This window comes from Chiloscyllium punctatum, chromosome 39, assembly GCF_047496795.1.
Source record: "Chiloscyllium punctatum isolate Juve2018m chromosome 39, sChiPun1.3, whole genome shotgun sequence".
Classification (NCBI taxonomy): domain Eukaryota; kingdom Metazoa; phylum Chordata; class Chondrichthyes; order Orectolobiformes; family Hemiscylliidae; genus Chiloscyllium; species Chiloscyllium punctatum.
In genome coordinates, this window is record NC_092777.1 from 55,622,887 (window position 1) to 55,640,244 (window position 17,358).

Here is a 17,358-nt window from a genome sequence, read left to right on the forward strand (position 1 = left end):
AGGAAGATCCAATACTTTGACTCGATCAAAGTGAAGGAGCAGTGATATATTTCCAAGTCAGGATGCTGAGTGGCTAGAAAGGGAACTTGCAGGTGATGGTGTTTCTAAGTGGTAAGTGATAGTCAGTTTGGAGAGTGTCTTGGAAAGCTGTAAGGAGTGTTAGTAAATTTCTGCTGTGTGTCTTTAGATGGTAGACACTGTTGCTAATGAGCATTGCTCCTGGAGGAACTGAATGTTTGTGGGTGATGTTAATCAAGCAAGCTACTTTGTCAAGACATTGACTCCCTCTCTTTCATCAACTTGAGGGAGACATTAGCATAGTGGTAATGTCAGTGGATGAGTAATCCAGTGGCCCAGGCTAATACTGTAGAATCATGAGTTCAAATTATTAATGCAATTAATTAATATGTTTGAAGTAAATTCCGAGCCTGGTTAATAATGATCATGGAGCTATTAAAAAACCCATCTGGTTTGCTCATGTCGTTTGGAAATCTGCCATCCATACCCAGCCTGACTGCAAATGTGGAACAGTATGAATGACTCTTGCCTGCCTCTGAAATGGAATAGCAAACCATATAGGTGGCGTCAATCCTCTTGAGTGTAATTGGAGTCTACGCTGACCCAGGCAAGTGGAGAGTATTCCACCGTACTCTTAGTTTGTGCAGACAGGCTTCAGGCAGTCAGAAGAAGAGCTACGTGCTGTAGAATTCCTAGCCTTTAACTTGCTTTTGTAGCCATAGTCATTATAGGATTGAAAAATTATTGTTAGCACATATGATCATTCGTTTTCAAACGAGCTTCTGTTCCCTGTTATGACGTGTTGAACCTAGTTTAATTATATAAAACGCTCATTAGGAAGTATAAAATAAAACTGACGGTGCTGTTTAGAATGTGTCATTAAGAAAGCATATGACAAAGTCCCTTCTCGTGCAGCGATGTAGCTTATCTCCTATTAGCGTGCCATGTTCTTTTGACATCTCCACAGATTATTGGAAAGGAGGCATATCATTGAGCTAATTCCTTTCTTTACCTGTCACCTATTCCTGGACTTCAAGCAAAGACAAATAACTTAGTAACTGAGCTGATTGACTGACTTCCACAATGTTTGACGGCATTTGTTGCCTGTGCTGTCATCTCTGTTGCAGTTAGTGAATTTCACAGGCAGAGGTTCAAAGCTGACACAGTACTTTGCTGAGCTGTTAAACTCAAACTCATTGCCCTCATCAGCTGAGGCATTAATGAATCTTTCACAGCAGCTTTTATTAAGGAACAGGAAATGTATTAATGTCCAGATATTGACTCCCTCTCTTTCATCAACTTGAGGGAGACATTAGCGTAGTGGTAATGTCAGTGGACCAGTAATCCAGAGGCCCAGGCTAATACTTTAGAATCAGGAGTTCAAATTGTTAACGCAATTGATTAATATGTCTGAAGTAAATTCCGAGCTTGTTAATAATGATCATGAAACTACTAAGAAACCCATCTGGTTTGCTCATGTTGTTTGGAAATCTGCCATCCGTACCCAGTCTGGCCTATGTGTGACTGCAAATGCGGAGCAGCATGAATGAATCTCTTGCCTGCCTCTGAAATGATGTAGCAAACCATAGAGTTGTATTAAAAGTAAAAAAGATAAAGTTGCCTTAATCCTACCGGGCCATTGGGCTGCTCTATCACAAGAGAGAGAGACAATTGGTTTTGGCTTAAGCCGACGGTCACCACCCCTCAGTCAAGGGGAGTGGTTGAGAGGAAGAATCCTTCATGGTAACCTCAGCCAGTGCAGGAATTGAACCCACTCCTTTGGGAAAAATCGTACTGTAAGTGCAGCATGTGAGATGCAATGGTTGAAGAAGGCAGTTAATGGGTAATACATGTTGTCCATACCAGTGACGTTGCATCCTAAAAAACAGAAGTTGCTTATGGGCTCATAGCTTTAGAGATGTGGTGCTATGCAATGCTGGTATCATTTGGAAAACTGTTTTTATTTGTTGAATACACAATTAGCTATCTTTGTTTCGCAGGATCAGTGTTCATGGAATTTGACTGCTTTATTAACTTTCCAAATTATCTTTAATGGTAAAAACGCTCAAAACCTGCAAGTCAACCGTGTGAATCCGTTCCTTGTCTCAGTACACAGTGTGGTGAAATTTGATTTACTTACTAATATGATATTACTAAAATATACTTGAATTTTGCAGTGAGATTGGGTGTTCAACTTTTGCATAAGATGTTTAACTAAGCTCCAACTGGCCCCTCAGGAAGTCATTAGCAATCCAATGATGATATTTTGAAGATCAGCAGGGGTGCCTCTAATGTCTGAATCAATAATTATCCCTTAATCAGTATCATAAAAGTAAGTTATCTGGTCATTTAACTCATTGCTGTTTATCAAGTTTGCTATGTGCAAATTATTAGTTTTATAGAAGTATTGCTGCATTTCAAAATATCTCACTGGATGTCTCCAAATGTTTTTTAGTCAACAATCATGAAAAGTGCCAAGAAATAACAACTTAGGTTTATATAGCATCTATTCATCATTTTATGTCTGATGCAACCCCTCATTATTGTGTAGCATAAGATCTCTTTCAATCAGAAAATGAACTTCTGAACATTTTAGAAACCAGCGGTGGAAGACATGGCTTCTTGTTGAACCTGACAGATCAGAGTACATAACCTACTGTTCTCATGCATGTCTCCAAATTTAGAAACCGCGTATTTGCACACCCTCTGCATGATATTTCGCTGATTCTTGCTACTTTTTCAATATCTGATCCCATGAGTGCCAGCAGTCTATAAAGGATCCCATTAAGATGTGGACCTTGCATCAATTTTTCTGTGTTCTGATCCTTTCAGATTTTCACTTTTGAAACATTTTCAAAAATTGTTTTAAAGCAATCTTAGTTTTTGAGTTTTGGCATTTTTAATTTAAACGTGTTTTTATCCATTTGGTTTGGTAAAATTAACGCAGTTACCTTTTAATGTTTAATTCCATTTTGTATGGAACACTGTTAGTAGCTCAGTACTAATTGCATTCAGCGAGGCATTATATTTTATTTGCTACATTCATGCAAGCGGTGGTCTGTGCTATGCTTTAATTAGTTATTAATAGGGCAGTCAATTAATCACAGTTGGCTTCTGCGATTGATGCATAAATTTTTTTGATGTTAATTGTCAAGGTTATATAGTGTCTTCTGGAATGATCAGTCTTTATTGCAGCTACCAATTTCTCTGGAATTGATGGAGTAGTTGTAGACAGACAGAAAAAAGGACTGGTGTCTCGGTTTCCCTGCCCAGTTTTGGCTTAAATGCAAATGGGGTAGTTGGCAAAGATCTCTGCTGGGAATAAAAGAGAATCATAACTTTTAATAGTGGGGGTGTAGTAATAGACCTCATTAGTCTCCTGTTTCCTTCTCCACCAAGTTTTATACTGCCAACTTGTAGGTAGTATGGAGGAAAATCCAAGATAATGTTTAGGCTTACAAGTGAGGACCCACCAACTTGGACAAGTACTGATAACCTGTGAAGCAATGATGAGCTTTTCAGGAGAGAGAAAAGAACTGTAAAAATTCAAAATAATTCTTAACCACGTAGTGTACATCTTAGAAAATTGGAGTCAATGGCAGTGGAAGATGTGATCGTTGTTGAAGGTCAATCATTTCCATCTCAGAGCATCTCTACAAGAGTTCCTCAGAGTACTGTCCTTGACCACAATGCCTTCAGCTGGTACATTAATGACTTTCCCTCCATGGTAAGTTTGACGTGGGAATGTCTGTTGATGATTGCATTTGTTTTAGATGCCATTCAAAACTACTCAGATACTGAAGCAAACCATGCAGCAAAATTGATAATTTTTGATTGTCAGTTGATAATTAACATTTGCTCCAAATAAGTTGCCAGACAGTGACCAGCTAAACAAGAGAGAATGTACTGCCTTGAGATTCAGTGCCATTCTCCCCCACCCCCAATCAATGCCTGCAGGTTAATGTTGGCCACAAATTGAATTGGACCAGTCAAATAAATACTGTGCTTACAAGCAGAGGTCAGATGCCAGGAGTTCTGCGGTGTACAACTCACTTCCTGTGTCCCCAAAGCCTGTTCACCATCTACAAGGCACAAGTCAGGAGTGTGATAAAATGTTCCATGCTTGCCTGGATGGGCGCAGCTCCCACAACACTCAAGAACCTGACACCATTCAAGAGTAAACAATCTGTTTGGTCAGCAATCCAACCATCACTTTCACGCATTCACACCCTCCACCACATTAATGCACTGTAGTAGCAATGCATACCATCTACAAGATGCACTGCAGTAACTCCAACAGGGCCCTTCACACCTATCAAGCCTCTGAACACTTATCACCTTGAATAAACAGCTCAGCAGATACATGCAAGTTTCCCTCCTGGTTTGGGGACCAATAGTGCAGTTCTTTCATTGTGGCTGGATCAAAATCCTGCAGTCCTTTCTTGACACCACTGTGGTATCCCTGTGCCCCAGAGTACAGCAACTTTACACTAAGGCAACTCAATGCAACCTTTTCCATGGCAATTAGGGATGAGTTGAAATAACCAGTCTCATCCACACGAACGATTAGATTCAACCTTTACTACTTCTGTCCATTTGAGGCCAGACAACAAACTTGCTCGCCCATTTGCCCCCTTCAAATATTACTTCTAAATGTTTGACCTCACCTTCTTCTGACAATGCCTTTTGAGTGAGGAGCTGTTAGTCAGTAGCAGTCAACTGTAATTCATGCATTAATTTATTTAATTTATTTTTCTCCGCTAACTTCATTTGCAGAAGTTAGAAGCACCTGCACCTTTGGGTGTACCTCAGGTCCTCACCAGGCACTTAAGTTTCTAGATAAGGCTTCACAATTCTTTCATTATAGTTAGTAACTGTGCAAACAATGTCCTTCCGAACATGTGCACATTATATTTAGCATGCATGCATTTAGTAAGTCAACAACAATGGCTTTTGTTTTAAATGCTTAAGGCATTTTGAGGCTGATCATACTGAGGCTCTCAGAGACACTATATAAATACAAAGTTAAAAAATCACACAACACCAGGTTATAGTCTAACAGGTTTAATTGGAAGCACTAGCTTTCGAGCGTCACTCCTTCATCAGGTGGTAGTGACGCTCCAAAAGCTAGTGTCCTTCCAATTAAACCTGTTGGACTATAACCTGGTGTTGTGTGATTTTTAACTTTCTACACCCCAGTCCAACACCAGCATCTCCAAATCATATATAAATACACGCTACTTTCTTAGCCATATGTTTGCAGTTTGTGGGATGACTGTAAAGTGAAAAGGTAGCAATATCTTTAATGTTAACCTTTGAACCTCGGGCCTCTGCATTAACCAGGAGTTCTAACCAAAAGAAATCGAAAGAACTGCAGATGCTGTGAAACAGAAACAGAAATTGCTGGAAAAGCTCAGCAAGTCTGGCAGCATCAGCAAAGAGAAATCAAAGTTAACATTTTGTGTCGGGTGACCCTTCCTCAACTTCCTCAATTCTGAGAAAGGGCACCAGCACAGAAACATTAACTTTGATTTCTCTTTGCCGATGCTGTCAGACCTGCTGAGCTTTTTCAGCAATTTCTGTTCTTGTCTGAGTTCTAACCAACCTATTGCTCCATTCAGCAACATAATAACTGGTATTCATGGCGTGATGCTACAATTAAAAGCTCAGTTAAGTTTGATTTTAAAAGCTTGCTTTTAACTAAATTGCCTGGCAGTCCTTTTTGCATCATTGTGTCGTGGCACAGCAAAAGGACCTTCGGCCCATTGAGTCTTCACCTGTCAAAATCAAGCACTTAACTATTGTAATGCGCTATAATTTGGCTAGCTGTGGCTGAAGCTGCAAATGCAAATTCTTTGGGGGGAAAAATCCTTTGATCTGTTGAATGTGGGTTTTTTGCTAATTGTGTCATGATAATGCACAGATTCCAGAGGAGCACGATGTTGAAAGCCTGGTTCGGAAGGAGCGCGAGTGGAGATTCTTGCGTAATGGGCGCGTTAGAAAACGAGCTGGTTGGATCATAGAGAAAGGTGAGCTATATTCTAGGTACAATTAATATGAAAATAATTTTTAACCAAAGCAACTTCAGTAGGAGAATGTTATTATTTAGCTTTGCAATATTGGAAGGTACTAATACAGAAGTGAAATACTCCAGATGCTGAAAATCTGAAATGCATGAAAATGCTTGGAACCCTCATTAAGTCAGGCAGGAGCTGTAGCAAGGAACAGAGTTAATGTTTCAGGTCGACACACATCTGATACAGAGATTGAAGAAAATTAATCACTTGTCTCACTTGGCTCAGAACAAAAGAAACGTCTCATTCTCAGAATTGCTGCTTTGGAGATGCTGAGAAAAATTTATGGAGTATTGTTAAAGATTGAGTGTTGTGAGCTTTATCCTTTTGGATTGCATGGGTGCAGCACATTGAGGAAACTCCATAGAGAGGATTGCATACATGTTCCAGAGCCCACTTGAATTTCCATCCAATCATTCAAGAGATTATTTGCAAGTTGGTGGTAGGGAAATTATTGGAAAAGATTCTCAGACAAGATCTATATGCATTTAGAAGCAAATGGACTTATTAACGATAGGCGGCATGGTTTTGTGCGGAGAAGGTCATGTCTCACGAACTTGATCGATTTTTTTGAGGAGGTGATGAAGATGAAGAAAAAGCAGTTGACGGTGTCCACATGGATTTCAGTCAGGCCTTTGACAAGGTCCCTCTTGGCAGTCTGGTACAAAAGATGAAGTCATGTGGTATCAGGGGTGAGCTGGCAAGCTGGATATAGAACAAGCTTAGACATAGAAGACAGATGGTAACAATGGAAGGTTGAATTTCAGAATGGAGGGTTGTGACTCATGGTGTTCCACAGGGATCATTGCTGGGACTTCTGCTGTTCATGTTCTACATAAATGATTTGGAGGAAAACATGGCTGGTTTAATTACTAAGTTTGTGGACAATACAAAGATTGGTGGACTTGCAGATAGTGAGGAGATTGGCAGAGGAAACAGCAAGGTATAGATCTGCTAGAAGCATGGGCAGGAAAATGGCAGATGGAGTTTAATCCAAACAAATGTGCGGTGATGCATTTTGGAAGTTCAAGTATGGGTGGACATTATACAATGAATGGCAGAACCATTTAAGAGTATTGAAATACAGAGGGATCTGGGTGTGCAGGTTCACAGATCAGTGAAGTGGCAACGCAGGTAGATATAGTAGTAAAAAAAGGCCTATGGTATGCTTGCCTTCATTAGAAAGGGCATTGAGTATAAGGATAGGCAAGTTATGCTGCAGCTTTATAGAACTTTAATGAGGCCATACTTGGAATATTGTGTATAGTCCTGGTCACCACACTACCAGAAGGATGTGGATGTTTTGGAGAGGGTCTGGAAAACGATCACCAGGATGCCATCTGATCTGGGGGATTTTAGCAATGAAGAAAGGTTAGATAGATTGGGAATGCAGGAGGTTGAGGAGTGACCTGATCGAAGTTTATAACATTGTGAATGGCATGGATAGGGTGGAAAGTATGAAGCATTTTCCCAGAGTGAGTCAGTTACTTGGGGTGGTGGGGGTGGGGGGGTCAGGTTCAAGGTGGGGGGATGTTTGAAAAAGATGCGCAAAGTATGTTTTTTCACACAAAGGGTGTTTAGTGCCTGGAACATGCTGTCATTGGAGGTGGTGGAAGCAGACCCAATAGCAGCATTCAAGAAGCTTCAAGACAAATACATGAATAGGAAGGGAATAGAGGGATAGGGATCCTGTAAGTGAAGATGGTTTTAGTATGGAAAGACAAAATGTGTCAGTGCAGGCATGGAGGGCTGAATGGCCTGTTCCTGTGTTGTATTGTTCTTTGTGTGCAATCCTCTGAACTCAGTTTTCCCATTTTCAGTCTGATGCACGCCATCCAGGAACATAGCAGGAAAAGCTGTCAGTATTCGAATGCCCATTTACTAAACGGGTGCATGCTTCCAGTAATCCTTCCAAGAGCTCTACTGGTGCAGTCATTTTTCTGTTTAGTGTGAGCGCTCAACCATACTCTAACTGGCTATTCAGCCGTTGGCCTTTTCTATTTTGGGCACCTCCAGCTTTGATACATAATTCACGTCCTCCCCATGCCTTTCACGGCCTTCTGCAGGAAATCTATTCAGGATGGTTTTGTAGTACAAACTATTCTGAGCATGAAAGCTGTTTTGTAGCTATAGTAAAATCATTACGTCAGAATGCAGGGGGGAACTGCCCACAGATTATGGTAAGCAGAGCTTTGAGGGAGCTGAAGAAGTCCCTCTGTAAACCCATTTATCTGCAACTGTGCTATATGTCAAAAACAAAAACGAGGATAGTGATGCAGCAAATTTGTGAAAAGTGCCTTTACTTTTCAAATTGCTCGCACGTTACAATGACACCAGACCCTGTACAGTAACATTCTTTTGAGAAACATTGGATGTTTGTTCTGGAAACTCCCTCTTCTGAATGTGCTGTCGTTGAAATGGTGTATCATGTCATCAAGCATATTTTCACATGGCAGTGTGAAATCCTGGAACAGCAACTCCACACCCTCTGCAGCTTCAGCGAGAGAGGTGGGTGGGGAGGGGTTTTTATTATACTGTCCTGGGTCATTGGGTTGAAGATCTCCTGTTGATACATTTTGTCCGTTTTTCTGATGCACGCCCCAAAAATGCCAAAGATAATCCTGGACATTTTGTGAGCCACATACTGAGTGGTTTGGACCTTAAGATTCACAAAGCACCATGGATTCTTGACTATTTCTAACAAATGAATTGGCAGCTTTTCAGTACCGTCCATGTTGGTGTAGACTATGACAGTGACACGTTCTTTGCGTTGCTTTCCGCTGTTACTCTTTGCATCTTAAAGGAATTAGATTAGATTAGATTACAGCGTGGAAACAGGCCCTTCGGCCCAACAAGTCCACACCGACCCACCGAAGCGCGACCCACCCATGCCCCTACATCTACCCCTTACCTAACACTGCGGGCAATTTAGCATGGCCAGTTCACCTGACCTGCACATCTTTGGACTGTGGGAGGAAACTGGAGCACCCGGAGGAAACCCACGCAGACACGGGAAGAATGTGCAAACTCCACACAGTCAGTCACCTGAGGCAGGAATTGAACCTGGGTCTCAGGCGCTGTGAGGCAGCAGTGCTAGCCACTATGCCGCCCACCAAATAATGATCTGGCAATATACAGTAAACAGGTTCATCAGGTACATCAAAAATGTCTCTTGGTGCGAATTGTTCAGAATATGAATGAGACTTTTTATTAGCATTGCTACAGGCTTCTCTGTGATTTTGTGCTGTAAAATAACCTAATCCAATTCGAACGGTTGCTGTGGTCGTATAACAAGATTGCGCAAGTTTGGCTAATCCGGAGTTGCCAATCCAGAATTTTGGTTTATCGCTGGAATCTTTCTTTCGGATTTCCTATTTTGCCAGTGAGAATGGATGACACCTTCATTATAGCCAGAGTTTTGAATGAGCTCAATTTAATTCTGTGATTCCACTGTACTTTCCCGAAAAGGCTATGATTTATTTTGTGATTTTAGCTAATTTTCTCCTTAATTAGGTATCACAAGATTAGATGACCAGATCTTTATAAACAGAAACCCAGGTGTCCCTTCAGTGGTGAAGTTTCATCCTTTTACTCCCTGTATAGCAGTGGCTGACAAAGACAGTATTTGGTAAGAGCAGCTTTGGCTGTTGTAAATTATTTCAACATCAAAGTTATTCCTACGAATTCAGTGGCTTTTTGATTCATATTTTGTTTTCTCATTAAAGTTTTTGGGATTGGGAGAAAGGAGAAAAGCTTGACTATTTCCACAACGGGAATCCCCGGTACACCCGGATAACTGCAATGGAATATCTGAATGGACAGGATTTCTCTCTGCTCCTCTCTGCCACAGGTGAAGTAACTCTAACAATGTAAAATCTGAACCTCATAGCCTACCGTCCTAATCATTGATGTGTCAGTGCATAGTTGAGCATTTGGAGCTGACTGCGTGGATAGCTCTGATTCAGAAATCTAAGTACAGGGCATGATGTTTTTAGACAACTGCACATTTTTACTCTTAGGTTTTAACCATAACTCAAGATTCAACTTGTCACTCTGCTCTTCTGAAACCAGTTTTTTTTTGCATCGTTTGATAATGGCAGGCAAAATCACTGCTGACAATGTGACCATATTTACTAGAAATCATATTTCAACGTTTTCTCTTTCACAATGTCACCATAGAATTTTTTTTTTACTTTATCCTTTTTTTCCAGCATTTCTCATGGGCATGTGTTTCTCTGTGGTATATAATTAACAGAAATGGTCACATTTTGTTCGTCCTTTCTTCCATCTAAACCATCATGCACAAAAGCATATTTTATTGAAATAAAATAATTTTCCTTCAGGGTCACCAGAAAATTACTGGAACTTTCTGAATCTAACATTGTTGTTTTGAAATCCAAGGATTTGATATTAAAAGTTCTGAACTGTGAAAAGTTCCAGCATTCTCTGCATTCTTTTGCCGAGAATTGAAGCAATATTGTGACATTATTTTTGTGGTTTATTTTCAGCATGAAACTTCTAAAACTTATTTCATATGAAAATAGTAATTGATATTTAACGTTTTTTGGAAATAATTTTTTTTTGTTTTCTTTAATTCGTGGGATGTGGGCATAAAACCAGGTGGGCCAGCATTTATTGTTTATTCCCAATTGTTCTTGTGGGGGTGGTGAGCTGCCTTCTTGAACCACGTTAGTTCATTTGGTGTAACGACATCAACAGGGTTGTGAGGGAGGGAGTTCAGGAATTCTGAGGCAGTAATGGTGAAAAAACAGCAATACAGTTCCAAGTAAGGACAGTGTGTGGCTTGAAGGGGAATTTGCACAGGTGGCCGTGCTCCTATACATCTGCTACCCTTGACCTTGGAAGTGATGAAGTCCTCAGGTTTGAAAGATTCTAACAAAAGAACCTTGATGAGTTGCGGCAGTGTGTTTTGGAGATGGTACTAACTACTGCCTCAGTGTGTCATGGGGGGATGGAGTTCAGTGCTTAAAGTGGTAGATGTGACGTCAACCAAGTGAGTTGCTTTGTCATGATGGTACCAGGCTTCTTCAGTGTTGTTGGAGTTGCACTCATCATGCAATTGGGAAGTATTCCATCATACTTCTGACTTGTGTCTTGTAGATGGTGGGCAGGCTTTTGGGAGTCAGGATATGAATTGCTCACTACAGTTAGGGGAATGTCAGTGGTAGTTTAGTGTAAATTGTGACTCTTTATGCTTTGCAACTGAAAGAGATAAAAATATGAACTAGGACCTTTCCCCTCCAGTGCACAGTACATTTATGCATATTGTATAACATCATATACTAACATTATTAATTTCATTTGTCAGTCAGTACTTCTCAGACTGTTAAGCAAGCAAGACTTCATATTTAAAATTATAATTAGATTAATCATATTTTTCTGAAGTGTGTATTATTAATCAAGATGTGTTAACTCCATTCTAATAAGCTTCAGTGGAAGTAAAAACCTTTCCACATTGAGTTATAAATTTAAATCTGACTACGTAAGAGACTCAGTGTTCTGTTCTGGATTCAAAGCTATTCGCTGACTGTTTTGTTTTATGTTGTGTTTTGAAATGATTATCACAGGAAATAGCAATGTTCCTCTCAGTGTATCTGAAGAAATTTAAGTTTCCTTACTGGAAACCTTCAACAAAGACATAGTCTCCTTTGAGGCAAAGAGATTTCAGCCGACACTACAATGATTGCTGCCCAAACATACAAGTTCCTACAACATTAATTTCAAATTGCAAGATTTGTGAAGGTTTGTAGCTCAGGTTCAGGTTTAGGGTGTAGGTTTGCTCGCTGAGCTGTAGGTTTGATATCCGGATGTTTCATTACCTGGCTAGGTAACATCAGTGGCGACCTCCAAGTGAAGCGAAGCTGTTGTCTCCTGCTTTCTATTTATATCTTTCTCCTGGATGGGGTTCCTGGGGTTTGTGGTGATGTCATTTCCTGTTCGTTTTCTGAGGGGTTGATAGATGGCATCTAGATCTATGTGCTTGTGGTTGGAGTGCCAAGCCTCTAGGAATTCTCTGACATGTCTTTGCTTAGCCTGTCCCAGGATAGATGTGTTGTCCCAGTCGAAATGATGGTTTTTTTCATCCGTGTGTAGGGGTATGAGGGAGAGGGGGTCGTGTCTTTTTGTAGCTAGCTGGTGTTCATGTATCCTGGTGGCTAACTTTCTTCCTGTTTGTCCTATGTAGTGTTTGTCCTACGTAGCCCTACCAATCATCAAACCAAAAATCTAGGTTCGCTACGTAGATGTCACCTTTGTCATCACAAAACGAAACAAGATAGAAGAGATATCTAACATAACAACACCCTCACAGGCATAAAGTTCACCAAGGAGGAAGAAACTGACAACAAACTCGCATTCTGGACGTCGCAGTAGAAAGAAAGGACAAGGGAGAATTACAAACCTGCGTATACAGAAAACCGACAAACACTGACCAAATACTCAACTACACCAGCAACGATCCCAACATACAGACGAAGCTGTATCAGAACACTATTTCAACGAGCCACCACACACTGCAGCACAGACGAACTTCGAAAAACAGAGGAGAACCACCTATATGACGTATTTAAGAAGAACGGATACTCAAAAAACACAGTGCGCAGATTCCTCAAGAACAAACCACGACAAGCAGACCAAACACAGCCAAAGACCCTAACCACCTTACCATATATCAAAGAAGTTTCAGAAATGACAGCCAGCCTACTAAGACCCCTCGGAATCCTAGTAGCACACAAACCCACCAACACTCTCTCAAACAAAAACTAACAAACTTAAAAGACCCAGTACAACCCATGGACAAAACCAACGTCATCTATAAAATTCCATGCAAGGACTGCCACAAACACTACGTAGGATAAACAGGAAGAAAGTTAGCCACCAGGATACACGAACACCAGCTAGCACAAAAAGACACGACCCTCTCTCCCTCGTAGCCCTACACACGGATGAAAAAAAACCACCATTTCGACTGGGACAACAATCTATCCTGGGAGAGGCTAAGCAAAGACATGCCAGAGAATTCCTAGAGGCCTGGCACTCCAACCACAAGCACATAGATCTAGATGCCATCTATCGACCCCTCAGAAAACGAACAGGAAATGACAAACCCCAGGAACCCCATCCAGAATGTTCTAAATAGAAAGCAGGAGGCAACAGCTTCCCTTCACTTGGAGGTCGCCACTGATGATGTTACCTAGTCAGGTAATGAAACGTCTGGATATCAAACCTACAGCTCAGCGAGCAAACCTAAACCCATTAATTTCAAATCGAAACCCTTAAGCCTGTCCATTATCACTAAGGCACAAGTCACAAATTTGATTTGCCTGGATGACTGCAACTCCAACAACACTCAAGAAGCTCAATGTCCAGGACAAAGCAGCTAATGCTTGATTGGTACCCCTTCGAATAGTCTCCCTCCACCACCCATATGTAATGGTAGTAGTTTAGGAAGGTAGGTCACCACCACCTTCTCAAGGGCATTGAGGAATATGCAGTTAACGCTGGCCTAGTCAGTAATGTCCACATCATCCCAAGAACAACTTGAGGAAATAAAGTCAGTTATCAAGAAAGTAGGATTTTGGATGGTTAGGCACCATGGAGTTATAAAGAGAAGTAATAATAGTATGCAAAGTACTGATGAGCGTTTAGTTTACTCTGAATAAAATAATGATATGGTGGCAAGTGAAATATCTCAAAGAAATGGAAAATGCACAGTGCCAGCTTTCAAAAGAAAACAAAGAACTGCAGCTACTGGACATCAGAAACAAAAGCAGAAATTGCAGAAACAATTCAGCAGGTCTGGCTGCATCATGGAGAGACAAAGACAGTGTTAACGTGTCAGATCCAGTGACCCTTCTTCAGAAAACAACTGTTTTGGCACTTCAGATGCACGTTGAGCGATACTACTTCTATTCCTTCACAATTATAAAATAAACTCCATATCTAATTGCCTACATACAAAATATTTATGTTTCTCCATTTTAAGTACAATGATGATAATTATTCATCCAAATGTATTTTTCATGCTGCTGAATTTGATCCACAAATGAATGATTCTGGTTTGGTCTGTGATGAAATGAGACCTCTTTATTTTTAGGGAGTAAATAATTCTGTAATGGTTTCTCATTTTCCCATTGCCTGTAGAATTACATTTAATCATTACATGATTAACTCCACACAAATATTTATGCTTCCCAGTTGTTGTACAGAAGAATTACCGTAGCAAACTTGTATTCAACAATGTGCTGTCCAGAATATTAATTGGCTGCAAGTAATAAGCAAGTGCAAAAAAAGCTAATGCTCAGGGTGGTAAATATTTTAACAAGGTAAATTAACTGGCCAACACTCAAACTGCTTCAGAACTGATTGCTTTGCCCAAAATATACCCTCCAATACACTCAGCCTGTACCACCTGGAAGATCAAATTCTGCAGAGGCCATCTGCAAATTCCCCTACATGTCTCACACCATCCAGAACTGGAAATATATCATCATTCCTTCACTGCCACTGGAGCAAAATCCTTTCCTAATTTCACTGTGGGTCCACCTACACCCCAGTTCTGCAACACTTCAAGAAGGTACATCATTATCACCTTATCCAGGGCAATTGAGGATAGGCAATAAATGCTGACCTAGCCACATCTCATTAATGAATAAAATAAACAATAAACAGAGTGCAGACAAATATCATAGTATGTTCGACATCAAAGTAATTAGTATTTTGCAAACAGTCACTTCAATTATTGTAAAAATTAAGTCAGTGTGTATAAACCCCATAAATCAGGACTGTTAGTAACAAATGGCAAAGAACGAAGAGGAATTGCTAACCCTCAACTCTCTACAAACCAGATAGAAGTAGTTCATGAGGAATGATACATATCAACTCTGATTTAATATATGACTTTGTTTGAGATATATTGCTTTTACAAAGCCAGCTTGTATTTATGTTTGTGTAAAGCCTTGAATATGGTGGAATATTCCAATGTGTATTACAGCCTTTCATTCATAAATGAATTTTGGTAGCATCCCTAATCACATTGAAGATTCTTATATCACTAATGCATCTGCTCCAATCATGCCATATTGACAGAAGCAAATGATATTTTCAGAGTGGTAATGTCTTGAGATAGGGTTTCACTGTTGAATTCAGAGATCCCACTCAGCCAGTTTCCTTCGTGGTCACCAGTCACAATTTAACATGGTTTAAAATGAGAAAATTCACCATGAATAATGTTGATAAAATAAAATGTCCGCTCTGTTGTTTTTAAGTAATTAGTAAAAGATGCATTGGCAATGAAACTACTTTAGTAGTGCTATGATTATGTTAATTAGTTCATGATTCTGCATTTCATAACCTCATGAAAGTCATACAGTCAGTTCATTGGTCACGTTAAACATTTTAATATCTAATGACCATAAACACAGAAAATTTGCAGTGCAGATTCAGAACACATTTGGATGTTTTTAAAGGTCTGTTCAATCTCTGCATGAAAGTCAGTTTTCCTCACAAATAACTTCGACATTCGCTACTAATTAAAATTATTACAAATTAGACGAACAGTGTGCAACTAAGGTAATCCAGGGGCAAGTGAAACTACTTGTACTTCTTATTTTATTCTTTCATTAGAAGTGGCATCACTCGCAACTTTTTTCTTCATGCGTCAGAAGCTGAGGGGTGACCTTATTGAGGTTTATAAAAAATTTGAGTATCATTAGAGTAAATAGACAAAATCTTTTCTCTGGGTTAGGGGATTCTAAAACTAGAGGGGCATAGATTTAGGGTGAGAGGGGAAAGATTTAAAAGGGACCTAAGGGGCAATGTTTTCATGTGGAGCGTGATATATGTGTGGAATGTGCTACCAGAGGAAGTGGTTGATACAATTACAATATTTTAAAAGGCATCTAGATGGGTATATGAATAGAAAGGAATTAGTGGGATATGGGCCAATGCTGGCAAATAGGGCTAGATGAATTTAGAATGTCTGGTCGGCATAGACGAATTGGACCGAAGGGCCTGTATCCATGCTGTACATCTCTATGACTCTATGACCTGTGGTGTGTGAGTATTGCTGGCTGACCTTTTTTTATTGCCTATCCCTAGCTGCCCTTGAACTGAGTGGCTTGCTCAGTTATTTCAGGGTGCAATTGAGAGACAACCCCATTCCTGTGGATCTGGAGTCGCAAGTAGGCCAGCCCAGGTGAAGATGGTAGATTTTCTTCCCTGAATGACTATAGTGAGACAGATTGCCAGTTGTTTTAAAAAAAAACAATGCTTATGGTCATCGGTAGAATCTTATCTCCTGATTTTTTTTAATGTAATGAATTCAAACTGCACCATCTGCCGTGGCAGAGTTCCACAGGCCATTAGCTTGGTTTCTGGATTAATAGTAACAATGCCACTAATACCATCACCTCCTTTCCAGCACTTATTGCCCATTGCCACATTTTACAGTGTCAGCTAGGCTCCATAATTTTAGCAGAGTGAGAATTCCTAGGTCTGTTCTTGTGGTTTTCTTTTAAAACAGCATTTTCTTCAGTATTGATTTAAATTCTTGGTAACATTCTTTAGATGATGGCGCCATCCGGGTTTGGAAGAACTTTGCAGATTTGGAAAAGAATCCAGAGATGGTGACTGCGTGGCAAGGGTTATCTGACATGCTGCCGACCACCAGAGGTTAGTTGTACTCTGTATTCACTTCATTTTCTGCCTCAGGCGATGCTTCTACGAAGTGCTTCATGTTACACTGCTCCTTGAGTACTAATTTCAGCATGTAAAGGACCCTTCCAGGTGCTTTGGACGACCAGGAGTTGGGCATCTTCCTAAACACAGTTTTAAAAAGGAACAAAGCTGCATCTTGTAGATTTAAAACTTTGCACTGATTAAAATGTTCCATACCTAGGTGTATTAGAGCTCTAGATTCTTCACCAAATAAAAAACTAAAATATTCTGGGAGGATTTAATTTTCACATGGTGGATAAAAGCAGCATGCCTTCTTGGGGAAAAATCTTTCTGATTGACCGATTGCATTGATGAAGTAAACGAAGTGTAACATTTTATCTACGGGTTCTTGTTTAGAGTTCCCAGAATTTAAGGAAGAAGTGAATGTACTTTTCTCAATTTCACTTAATGCCGCAGTGTCATTTTCAAAACGATTAAAAAAAATGCAGTTACATCTTTCTGCTATAGAATTGCTGTTTCACATTGTACTCGAAGTGACTGATGGTGTTTTAAATCTTTTAGTAAATCA

General features: G+C 40.1%; 1 protein-coding gene across 1 annotated transcript in view; it reads left to right on the forward strand.

Moving 5' to 3' along the window:
• Positions 1-17,358, forward strand: part of rptor (regulatory associated protein of MTOR, complex 1) — a 392,084-nt gene that overhangs the window by 316,684 nt on the left and 58,042 nt on the right. The window contains exons 25-28 of the mRNA XM_072558758.1: positions 5,942-6,047; positions 9,606-9,720; positions 9,818-9,942; positions 16,680-16,784. Coding sequence (XP_072414859.1) covers positions 5,942-6,047; positions 9,606-9,720; positions 9,818-9,942; positions 16,680-16,784 — 451 coding nt within the window. The remainder of the gene's footprint in view (positions 1-5,941; positions 6,048-9,605; positions 9,721-9,817; positions 9,943-16,679; positions 16,785-17,358) is intronic.